Genomic DNA, 11,835 nt, shown 5'->3' with positions numbered 1-11,835 from the left:
TGGACCTCAGGAGGGGATAGCTTAGTGTGCTAAGCCCTCAGCTTGTGACCTGTGTGGTTTGCCACACGCTGGGCATGCAGTGTCAGGCTGGCACAGACTGAGCACGGACGTAGCCAGCATGGGATGGCGTGTGCTACACACCAAGCATGTTCCCGGATAGAGGAGCACGACCTGCGTCATCACCATTTCCCCAGCGGGACCGGCATGCCTATGTAGCAGAGCAGGAATTCATACCTGCCAAGTGAATGTACACTTAGCATGTCCCAAGCATGGGGAGTGCATGCCACCACATGTAGCAAGGACAAGTTCACAGCATTTGGCGAGTTCAGATGAGCTGAGAGAATGTTCTGAGTGAGGCTGCATTCTCAGAGGACAGGTTCATGCGCCCAACAACAGCCTTTCTCTCCCAGTGCCACAGCAGCCTGAACCGGTGGCCAGCTGGGCACAGCTCCACAGAGCCAGGCCCTAGGTGTCAACCTGGACCTGGGCAGCCCAAGCTCAGGCAGTGAGGACGGGTCACAGGAGGACTGCTGAACAGTTCTTTATTGAAATAGGTGGAGGCCGCAGGGCCAAGTTCAAGCTCAAGGCCAGTGGGGTGCAACTATCTTCCTGTACCCCCGGCCGAGGCCCCGGCCAGGCTCTAGAGGCCTCCAGTGTTTGGGGGACAGGGTGCAGGCATGTGCTGAGGGTTGGGGGTGAGGATTCTGGATAACTCTTTTTCTGTAAAAATAATTTGTGGGTTTGAGGATGGCTGTGTGGAACAGTTCAGTTCAAGCAGGGATGCCAGCCCCAGTAATGGGCAGGGATGAGGTCACCATCAGTGGTGCCCACCAACGTGCTGCAAGAAGCTGGTGGCTCGGGGAGGACCATGCGGGTGGGGGTGGCGGGGTGGAAGCCCTTGAGCCCATGGTCCCCGAACACCCTCCAGGGTCCAGTCTGGCTCACTCAAGCACTCGCCAGGACAGCTGCCAGGATCAAAGAGTTCGGGGCCTGACCTCTGTTGAGGAGAAGAGAGGGGCTTCAGCAAGGAGTGTGAGTGACTTGTGGGGCGCCTTAGTATCTGCTGGGACTCTGCCAGCTCTTTTGGCCACTTTTTTTTTTTTCAGTCCTGGGAATTAAACCCAGGACTTCAAGCTTGCCTAGCATGCTCGAGCCATGTCCCCTGCCCTTTTTGTTTTTACTTTGTTTTTGAAGCAGGTCTTACTACCTTTGCCAGGGTTGGCCTCAAACTTTCAATCCTCCTACCTCCGCCTCCGGAGTAGCTGGGATCACAGGCATGCACCACCACTTCTAGCCCTTGGCTACTTCATACAGGTTCACTACTGAGTCCTGAGTTTTAGTCATAGCCTGAAGGAGGGTTAGTGTTGGCCGAGCCTTGTCCTGACCTAAGGGTATAAGTGCAAGCTGAGCCTTATCACCTAATATGGTGGGTTCACATTTGCTGAACCTTTGTCAGGATGTGGGTTAACATACACTGAGCCTTGCCACATCTAGGGGCCTGTGCCAACTGCAGATAATACAGATGAGTGGGAGGCACAACCTGGTCCTTCATGTCCCCACCTTGGAGTGAGCTCTAGGGGAGGGCTTGACCCAGAACCACCCCCCAGCCCCAACTGCACACCACCTGCCAGCCCATCTGGCTTACCTCAGCATCCATGGTCATGTCCTTGATGCTAGGCCCATCCCCTTCCCGCTGTGGGAAGGTAGGCAGCTCCGCAGAGGCCCCTTGGCACTCTCCTTCCTCCCAGCCACTGCCCCTGCAGGGCCCAGAATCCTCAGGTGAGGCCTGGCTCAGCCGGATGAGGTTACTGAAGTTGGAGTCGGACTTGGAGCCGGCAGGTGGCTTTCGGGCCTTATGGCAGCCTACCAGGCGGCTGCCATAGAAGGCCAGGATGGGCTCTGGGCCTGACTCGGGGACCCAGCGGCCAGTGGTGGCTGCCTTCAATGGGGCCAGAATGTCAGAGACCGCATCGGCTCGGGTCTCGCTCCACAGCCCTCGCCCAGCCTCTTGCAGGCTCAGGTCATCAAGCTGGTCGATGGCTCTCTGCACGCCAGGGGCCTTCTCCTCCTGGAAGAAGGGCCCATTGCCTGCCACGCTACCCATGCTCATGGACTCCTCCTCCTCGGCCAGTCGGTAGTAGGGGGGCCCGTCCTCGGCGGCAGCGACCATGGGCGGGGGAGACTTGCCCTCCACCTGCAGCGACAGGCGGCAGCTGCGCAGCGAGAGCTGGTAGTAGCGAGTGTTCTCGTGCGCACTGCGCAGCTGCTGCATGGACACGAAGGGGTGGCGCAGGGCCGCGCTGGGGCTGATGCGCTCGTGCGACTCCCACGTCAGCATGCGCTTGATCAGCTCTACCATGCTCTTGAGGTCGGCGTGCTCCGCCAGCACCTCGCGGTCCGGGAAGGTCAGCCGGCTGGCAGCCCCGCCGCCATTCACTGTCTCGATCTGGTCCAGGGACTTGAGCATGTACTTGCGGCGTTCCAGTGGGCGCACCTGGAGAAGGGTGGAGAATACAGAGGTGTCCCGCTAGGAGGGCCACACCTGCTCCCTCATACCAGACCCCGCCCCCAGCCTTTTGTTTGTTTTGAGACGATCTCCCGATCTCCCTTTGTACCCTCAGCTAGCCTCACTCATGATCCTCCTACCGCTGCCTCCAAAAGTGCTGGGATTACAAGCATGTATCACCATACCCAGCCTCAGACCTCCCCTTAGCCAGAGCTCTTCTGCTGCCAGGAGGGACACCTGGCTGTGCTCTGAGGTCTTCTTGTTACCTAACCCAGAGCCCTCAGTGACCCAAGCTCCACACCTCACTCCAGATCTCCAGTCTTCTTCAGAGCTGTATCCAGCCCCTACCAGCAGCTGGCAGAGGGCTGCTCAAAACCTCCAGTCCTCTCTGGAGTCTAATTTAGGCTGTTGCTTCCCACACCTGATCCCAGGCCTCCCAGTGGTCTGACCACAGACCCTTCTTGCTGTGAAAACTCCCCTAGCTGGCCCCAAACTTCTGGTCCCCTCTGCTGTGTAACTCAGACTCATGTTGTACAGGGTTGATGGTTGCAACCATAGAGGTAGCAGCAGATGGGTTGCCCTAAACATCTAGTCCCACCTGGGGTCCCGCTCACATTCCTCTTTCTGTTGCCACTCATACTTCACCCCACAGCCCGTTTTCTCTGTGGTCTACCTCGAATACTTCATGCTGCACAAGTCGTTACTCCCAGAACTGAAGGTGGCAAAAATGCTGCCCTCATTTTGCTGTCACGCTTGCCGTATAACCCAGTCACCCCCAGATGTGTCTTGCTGCAGTTTTTTTTTTTTTTGCCCGAGCTGGCTTCAAATCCCAATTCTCCCATCTCTGCCTCTTGTGTAGCTGGAATTACAGGAGTGCACCACCATACCCAGCTAACATAGATTGTTGATAGCGGCCCACATACTGACCACCCCAACTCCGCCTGCCCCCTACCTTAGTCTCGGCCAGGTAGTCAGCAGAGGACTTGAGCTGCCAGGGGTTAGTGGCATCAGGGTGGGGGTTGCGCTTGAAGAAGTGGTGGGCCTTGCGGGCGGCGTGCAGCAGGTGCGGCTTGGGCAGGCCCTGGGTCTCACAGATGTAGCGCACCTGGTCGTACTCATTGTTGCCTGGGTAGAGGGGCCAGCCCAGGTGCAGCTCAGCCATGACGCAGCCCAGTGACCACACATCCACCTTCTCACAGAAGGGCAGCCCCAGCAGAATCTCAGGGGCCCTGTAGAACCGGGACTGGATGTACGGCTCCTTTACATAGCGCACCTCGCTGAAGATGCTGGCCGAGCCAAAGTCGATCACCTGTCGATCACAAGGGCCAAGTGGGCAGGGATCACCTGGTGTCTCTTCCCTGGTGCCTTCTGCATCTGTCATTTGAATCTGGCTGTCTCTGTGCCCTTGAGCCTTCCTTTCTCATGTCTCTTTCTAGTGCTGTCTTCTAGTCGTTGTCTCTGTGTTATGTGCCTTGACCTCTGTCTGATTCTCTGTACTACAATTGTACAACCCTCTGGTGTTGGGACCCTCCTCTTTTACCCCATACTTGTCTATCAGCAAATCTTATTTGGATCCGTCTTTTATTTTTTTTTAGGGTGGGGAAGGCAGTGTTCAGGATGGAACCCAGGGTCTTGTGCATCTAAGCCAGCACTCTATCACTGAACCACATCCCCAATCCTTGGTGTTTTGAAACAGGGTCTACTATGTAGCTCAGGCTGGTCTTGAACTCAAGATCCTCCTGCCTCTATCTCTCAAGTGCTGGGATTACAGGCATGAACCACCACACCCGTCCGGCTCCATCTTCTAAACAGACTCAACCTTTTCACTCTGCCTCCCATCTGCAGCTTCCACCAAGACTAACACAGAGGCTTCCCCGCTGGCATCCCTCATTTGCATCTTGAGGAATCTTGGGGCTACCTGAGTCAGATCACATCCATCCTCTGCCCACACTCGCATCTGTGAGAAAAGCTGAAGTCCTCATCATAACACCTGCCCCATCACCTCTCTGCTGTCATCTCCACTGACTGCCCTCTCACACCCTCCCTCCAGCTACATAAGGCTCTTCACTATTCCTTGAAGAGACTGGACACATTTTCAGCTCAGGGCCTTTGTGCTGGCTGTTCCCTCTGCCTTGAATGCCCTTCCCCACAATGCAGCTCCTTCCCTCGGGTCCTTATTTCCAGGTCACCTCAGTGAGGCCATCCCTGGCCATCCTGTCAAAAATGGCAGCCCCCGCCTTTTCTATCCACTTACTAGCTTTCTGCTTTTGGAAGTGATTTTTAACACCATTTCACAGACTATATAGTTTAGTTTTTAAACATAGGCTCTCAACTATGTACCCCAGACTGGCCTGGAACTCTCCACCTTTCTGTCTCTGACTCCCGAGTGCAGGGATTACTGTCCTGCACCACCACACCTGTTTGTATTTTACTTTTTTTTTTTTTAAATCAAGTTCATTGTTTCTCTCCCCAACTAAGGATGCCAGTTCCACAAGGACAGGATTTTGTGGTTTATTTATTTTTGCCAGCACTTGGATCTGAACTCAGAGCCTCAAGCTTGCTAGGCCGCTGTTCTTCTTGCTTGAACCACTCTGCCAGTCTTTGTGTGTGTGTGTGTGTGTGTGAGAGATGAGTTTTTTCGAGATAGGGTCTCTCAGACTGTTTGCCTGGGGCTGGCTTGGAACCTCAATCCTCCTGAGTAGCTAAGATTACAGGTGTGAGATTTTGTCTTTTGTTCAAGGCTGCCATGTCTCTAGACACAGAACACTGTCTGGCACACAGTAGGGGTTCAAAATGGGTGAACAGATGGAGTTTACATCTGGGTGAATCATCCTTTCTCTCATTTGAATCTGTCTCTCATTGTTTCTTTGCAACTGCTGCTTCCCCATGGCTTGTCTCTCAGTGTCCCTCTCTGCCTTCATCGCTGTCACCCACTAGAAAAGCACTGCCCTGCAGTCCAGGACCTCTTCTGCCTTTACCACTAGGCACTGTCAACACCTTGCACAGGCACTTGGCATGTGACAGGTACCTCCAGATCACGTGGAACCAGCAGAGTGAATGACTAAAGCCTTTGTCTCTCTGCACGCCGCTGGGTGGTGCTCTGTCATCTTCACGTGCAGTCTGCATGACTTTTGGTCAAGGCTTCAGTTTATCCTTTCTGAGTTTCTCTGTTTTTATTCAGCCATCCCTCACCATCTGTTCACGGAAGGCCAGATCATGAAATAGTTATTAATCTGGACTCTGAGCCAAGCCCCCTGGAGCCTGCACCTCTGAGAAACTGAGTGACACTAGACGTTGGGCCAGTGCTTGTGGGATCTGTCCCTACATTCCACAAATATGTAGCCAGGTGTTGTCTGTCCCCTGCTGTGTCTGTGGAAGTTTCTTCCTCCCTAGGTCTCTGTCTGTCCATCTCTCAGGTAAGAATGATGTCTTCTCCTGTCTCCGTGTCTCTCACAAACACTCATTTAGCACTGAATGCAGATGTGAGCTAGGAGAGGCCCAGGACCAATACTTCATCCCAGCCCTGCCCTCAGGGTGCTCCCAGGTCAAACCCATCACCAGTTACAAACGCGTGAGCAGGCTGGTGAGTCACAGCTGGATTGGGGAGGTAGAAAGAGGTCAAGGATGGGATAGGGAGGCACAGGCAGAGTCCAGGAAGGAATGGGGAGGTGCAGACAGAGGACTAGTTGGGAAGAGGAAAACTCGCAGCCAGTGAGAGCCCAGAGGCAGAGCCTGTGTGCCCATATAGGATGGGTGCAGAGCACCCTGAGGGATGGGATAACCTCAGGACTGGGGCATAGAGGACCTCAGAATTGGAATGGGAGATGTGGGCTGGGGGTCAGCAGGTAGAAGAGACACCATGGAGAGGTATTAGAGCAACAGAGCGACCCAGCTTGCAGCTGCTCAGGCCAACAGGCTTCCCTCCCCTCATGTCCTCTCCTCTCCTCTCCTCGTGTCATGCCCATCAAGGGATTCTGTCTCATCTAGCTCCAAAATCTACCCAGAACCCAAGATGCCATGACTCTGTCCCATCACCCATGTTTCCCACGTGGGCCAGCACAAGTCACCCCTCTGTCCTGCTCTTTTCCCCTCCCCAGGGTGCACCCCTCACACAGCCAGAAGCAGCCTGTGCCCACCTGAGTCAGACCACATCCCTCCTCGCTCAGAATTCATCTGTGGCTCCATCTTAACACAGAATCAAACCAAAGTCTCTGTTATGCCTTACAAGGGCATGCCTGACTCCATGCCATCACCTCTGGTTTGTTTGTTTGTTTGTTTTTGGCTGCACTAGAGTTTGAACTTGGGGCCTCATGCTTGCTGGGCAGGCACTCTACCAGTTGAGCCACTCTGCCAGCCCCACCATTACCTCTTGATCTCATTTTCTCCCTCTTACCCCATTCAACTCCAGCCCTAATAGGCCTCCTCAGTGTTCCTCTAATACGTACACTTGGTGCATCCCTACCTCGGGGACTTCGCACTGGCTGTTCCTTTTGCCTGGATGCTTATTCCTCCAGATGTCTACACAGCTCCCTCCCTCCCGCAGGGCATCCTTCAAACATTCACCTTCCCTGACCACCTGGCCTAAATGTTCAGTCATCACCATGTCCCATCCCTAATCAAGACCCCGTAACTTCCTCATCCCAATCTCTCTTTTCTCCTCCTCACTCCCAGGCCATGTTTGACTGCTTATTCTTGTGACTCTATCTCCCCCACTGGAATGTCAGTCCCACAAGGACAGGACTGGGCCAGAGGAGATGAGCTGAGGATGACACAGGATGGTGAGACCTCAGAACTGGGATGGAAAACGGCGAGGGGCTGTGGGCCAACAAGAAGAGATACCATGGAGAGGTTAGGGAGCCATCAGGGCCAGCAGGTGGGACAAGGGAGACCTCCCTGTTGGAAAGAGCCACTGCCCCGGGCAGGCAGCCGTGCTCACCTTGACCCTGAAGGGGCATCGGGTCTGGTCCACCAGCATGATGTTCTCTGGCTTGAGGTCAGCGTGGATGATGGCCAGCTCCTTGAGCCGGGCCAGGGCTCTGAGCACCTGCAGGGTGACCGTGCGGATGTGGCGGGCAGGGAGGGGTGCGAAGTTGTTCTCCTTCTGGAACTCGAAGAGGTTTTGCTCCAGCAGCTCGAAGACCAGGTAGAACTTGAAGGCGTCATGGAAGAACTCCAGGAAGCGGATGACATGGGCCTCGTCGGGGTCCAGGCCTCGCATACAGCGCAGGAGCTTCAGCTCGTTCTTGATGATGCGGCTGCGGTATGTGTCGTTCTTCAGAATTTTGATGGCCACCATCTCACCCGTGCTCCGTCGCCAGCCCTTGGCCACCTCCCCGAAAGTGCCCTTGCCCAGCACCTCGATGATGTCATAACAGTCGGTCTCTGACTGGATGGTGGCCATGGTGCCCTGGCCACCAGTCACCACCCTGTCCTGACCCCTGAACCACGGGCTTTGTCGGCAAAGCCTCCTGCCCAGCCGCCGACCCTTCCGGGCCCCCAGTGCAGGAAAGAGAACCACACTCGTGCCCTCCCCTACGAGGTTGGCCCCCACCTTCCTGGCACCCCTCGGCCCCCTTGGCCACACGGCAAGTCTGTCAGGGGCTGTACCCCTCCCCCAAAGCCCTCCCGGCTTGGGTTGAGGGGCCCCAGGCCTCCCCAAATGGGTTCCAGTGTTGCTGAGTGGCTCTGGTTCTGTTGTTGGAGACCTGAGCCCTGGGCTGGAATGGGGGGTGGGGTGCCAGGTCAGGCCCCCCTCCCCCACCCAGTGGCGGAACCCTGGAGAGGCCAGAGAGGTTGGCAGAAGAGGGAGTATGATTGTTGACCTTGGGTATAAGAAATGGGGACACACGTAAGTCAGAAGCGAGAAACAGAAGACATTTCAAGTTAGGTAAGTGTGTGTGAGTTTCCAGAAAACACCTGCTCCAGCCTAAGGCTGCCATCATCCTGAGGTGTGGCCGGGGCTAGAGTCAAGTTGTAAAAGGCCCTGAATGCAGGCTAAAGAGTTTGCACTTTGTTCTGAGTGCACTGGGGAGCCACAGAAGGGCCTTGACAGAGGGAGGGCAGGGTCAGAGCTGAGTGTCAGGAAGCTTCTATGCCAGGTGCCAGTGGCTCACGCCCATAATCCTAGTTATTTGGTTCGAGGCCAGCCCAGGCAAATAGTTCTCGAGATCCCATCTCCAAAATAACCAGAGCAAAATGGACTGGAGGTGTGGCTCAAGCAGTAGAGCGCCCCTGAGTTCAAACCTCAGTCCCACCAAAAAAGATGAAAGAAAGCTTCTATGTGAAGAATAATTGGAAGGCCCCAAACCCTGAAGGGACATGGCCCAAGTGGCCAGGGGCAGGGAAGGGCAGAGGAGGTGGTGAATAAGACATCTGGAAGGCAAGGACGGGCCAGGAACTGACAGGTTGGGCTGGAGGTAGAAAGCTGCACAAGGTCTAGTCCCTGACAAGGAGACATGGATAAGGAACAGTTTAGAGGAGAAAAGCTGAGGTCAGATTGGAGAGTATCAAATCATTTCAACATGGCCAGGCATAGTGGCTCATGGAGCCTGTAACCCCAGTTACTCAGGAGATGGAGATCAAGAACCTCATGGATTAGCTGGGTGCTGGTAGCTCATGCCTGTAATCCCAGCTACTCAGGAGGCAAAGATCAGGAGAATCACAGTTCAAAGCCAGCCCCGTACAGATAATTTGCAAGATCCTGCATTGAAAAAACCCATTACAAAACAAGGACCAGCAGAGTGCTTTCAAGTGGTAAGAGCACCTGCCTAGCAACTAGCAAGCAGAGGCCCTGAGTTCAAATCCCAGTACCACCACCAAAAATAAAAAATAAAAATAAATCATGGATTAAGGCCAGCTGGGGCAAAAAGTTAGTGAGACTCCACCTCCACTAATAAGCTAGGCATGGTGTTTGTGCAGGGGAGGACACAGGTAAGAGGACCACAGTCAAGTCTAGCCTGGGGGCAAAAACACAAAACCCTGTCTGAAAAATAACCTAAAAGCACAACTCCACATGCTCGCCTCTCCTTGTTCTCTCTCTGTCATCTTTCTATGCTGTCATAATAGTGCACATAAGTGTCCTGGTTGATGCTCTCATAGGAACCAACAATGCTGAAGAAAAGAGGTAAACTCCAGGTCCTTATGAGGCTATAAAGTTATCATCCAGTTTTTTTTGTTTGTTTGTTTGTTGTGGGACTAGAGTTTAAACTCAGGGCTTTGTGCTTGCAAAGCAGGCAGTCTGCCACTTGAGCCACACCTCCAATCCATTTTGTTCTGGTTATTTTGGAGATAGGGGCTCAAAAACTATTTGCCCAGGCTGGTCTTGTACCTCAATCCTCCTGATTATAGGCATGAGCCACCCAGCCCAGCTAGCATCCACTTTCTAACTGTGATGATGAAACTTGGTTACATTGGTGAATCTGAAACCACTGAGGGTCAAGAGCTGGGAAAATTGTGGTGAGCCTCACAGGCAGGTTAAACAAGTGTGGTGTGATAGCCCCAAATTTGATGTGCAGCTCAGAGACCTAGAAAAATGGCAGAATGATCTGTCCCCACCTGTCAGTTTAGTTTCATTGTGCTGATGTCAGCAAGTATCATGCACCAAGAAGCAGGACCAGGGCTTCTTTTTCTAGGGACATAAAATATACATGGGAATAAAATGCCTCAATGGACAAAAAAATAAGTGAAGAATAATTAAATACAAGCTGGGCACCAGTGGCTCACGCCTATAATCCTTGGTACTTCAGGAGACAGAGATCAGGAGGATTGCAGTTCAAAGTAAACCCTGGGTATATAGTTCAGGAGACCCTATCTTGAAAAAACCCATCACAGAAAAAGGCCTGGCAGAGTGATTGAAGTGGTAAGACAGCCTGCCTAGCAAGCATGAGGCCCTGAGTTCAAACCCCAGTGCTGTCAAAAAAAAAAAGAGGAATAAATACAAAAGAACCTAAAAGCAATAAAGGGCTGGCGGTGTGGATCAAGTGCAGAGCTCTTGCCCAACAGACACAGAACCCTGAGTTCAATCCCTGACCAGCTCAGATCCAACACCCACATACCAGGGGCAGGCTGCAGGACTACTGGTTCCCCAGTGGGACACAGAACAGTCTGAGAGCTGTCAGCACAGAAGTGAGGGTGGAAACCACTGGGGAGGGTGACAAAGCCCAGGGTGGCTGTGGGGATGGATGGGGGCCTGGAGGAGCCCTGAAGGTCGGGAAGTATGGAGGTTCCCTAAGATGTCTGGCCAAGAGAGCTGAGGGTGAACTCAGGGACTTCAGTGCAGAGGGCTTGCCCAGTTTGCATGAGGCCCTGGGTTCCACCCCAGCACCATGTTAAAAAAAAAAAGTCAGGACAAGGAAGACGGAGAAGGCTTTAGGGAGGAAGCCACAGAGGCCGCTGCCGACACTGAAGGCCAAAGAAGTGGAAGGAAAACCCCAGGCCCTGGGGGATGGGCAGGGGACTGCACCACGAGCATAGATAACTTTTTTTTTTTTGCAATACTGGGGATTGAACCCAGGACTTTGCACATGCTAAGCAAGTGTTCTACCACTTGAGTAATGCTCCCAGCCCTTTTGTTTGGATTTTGGTTTTGAGATAGGGTCTTGCTAATTTTGCCCAGGGTGGCTTTGAACTTGCCATCCTCTTACCTCTAACTCCCTAGTTAGCATGCACCACCCCACCTGGCTGAGTGTAGTTAACTTCTGCTATATGGTTATTGGTGACCAGGTTTCACGTGTAGCCTAGGCTGACCTTGAACTTGTGATCCTTCTGCCTGTCTCCAGAGGGAATGCTGTGATTAGAATTGTGTACCACCATGCCCAGCTAACTTCTGTTATGTGTGGTGGGGACACTGTGTAGTGACCTGACTTGGGGAGCTGACTGGAAGGCTAAAGTTAGTAAGTGGGGGCCCATGTCCCTTGTCCTCTGCCAGGGGAGTGGGGGAGGTTGGAAGAGAGTAGAAGGGTCAAATGGGGAATTTTGGGGGATACTTTGAACTGGATAGGTTGTCTTATGTCACAGACAGACATGGGGGAGTGTGGAGACCTAGATCCCAAATGGAGATGAAAAGGGGGGGATGAGTGGCCTACAGTTCCCAGGGGTTGAGACCCAGCACTGACAGGATCTCAGGACCTTGGGACCTTGTCCTAAGAGGCAGCCAGGTGTTTAGGGTGGAGGCTCTGAATCCACAGAAGGGCTTTCCTGGGTGGGGCTGAGGTGGACAGAGCTGTCAAACCAGCCAGACAAGAAAAGGAAGGCAGTATACAGAGGTGCCCAGCAGAGGACAGGGGGTAGTAACTGTCCTGGTAGGAGTGGGCCCCTCGTTCAGCTGACTC

At 53.6% G+C, this 11,835-nt stretch overlaps 1 protein-coding gene across 1 annotated transcript; it reads right to left on the bottom strand.

Moving 5' to 3' along the window:
* Nucleotides 1-546: 546 nt before the first annotated feature.
* Hipk4 (homeodomain interacting protein kinase 4) lies at nt 547-7,907 on the bottom strand. Its single transcript, XM_020166913.2, has 4 exons — nt 7,443-7,907; nt 3,459-3,815; nt 1,646-2,494; nt 547-997 (listed from the first exon to the last, which is right to left on the bottom strand). The coding sequence occupies exons 1-4, from the start codon at nt 7,905-7,907 to the stop codon at nt 818-820; spliced, it is 1,851 nt and encodes a 616-aa protein (XP_020022502.2). The 3' UTR covers nt 547-817.
* Between the last annotated feature and the right edge of the window lie 3,928 nt (nt 7,908-11,835).

The sequence above is a fragment of the Castor canadensis genome, chromosome 16 (genome assembly GCF_047511655.1).
Source record: "Castor canadensis chromosome 16, mCasCan1.hap1v2, whole genome shotgun sequence".
In the NCBI taxonomy this organism is placed as follows: Eukaryota; Metazoa; Chordata; class Mammalia; order Rodentia; family Castoridae; genus Castor; species Castor canadensis.
The sequence above is the reverse complement of the archived record's forward strand: the minus strand, read 5'-3'. Positions and strand labels throughout refer to the sequence as shown.

Coding starts and splice junctions, on each gene's coding strand:
- Hipk4 (XM_020166913.2), bottom strand. CDS start 7,907: ATGGCCACCATCCAGTCAGAGACCGACTGTTATGACATCATCGAGGTG. Junction 3,816..7,442: donor GATGCCCCTTCAGGGTCAAG/GTGAGCACGGCT, acceptor TGTGATCGACAG/GTGATCGACTTTGGCTCGGC. Junction 2,495..3,458: donor ACTACCTGGCCGAGACTAAG/GTAGGGGGCAGG, acceptor ACCCTTCTCCAG/GTGCGCCCACTGGAACGCCG.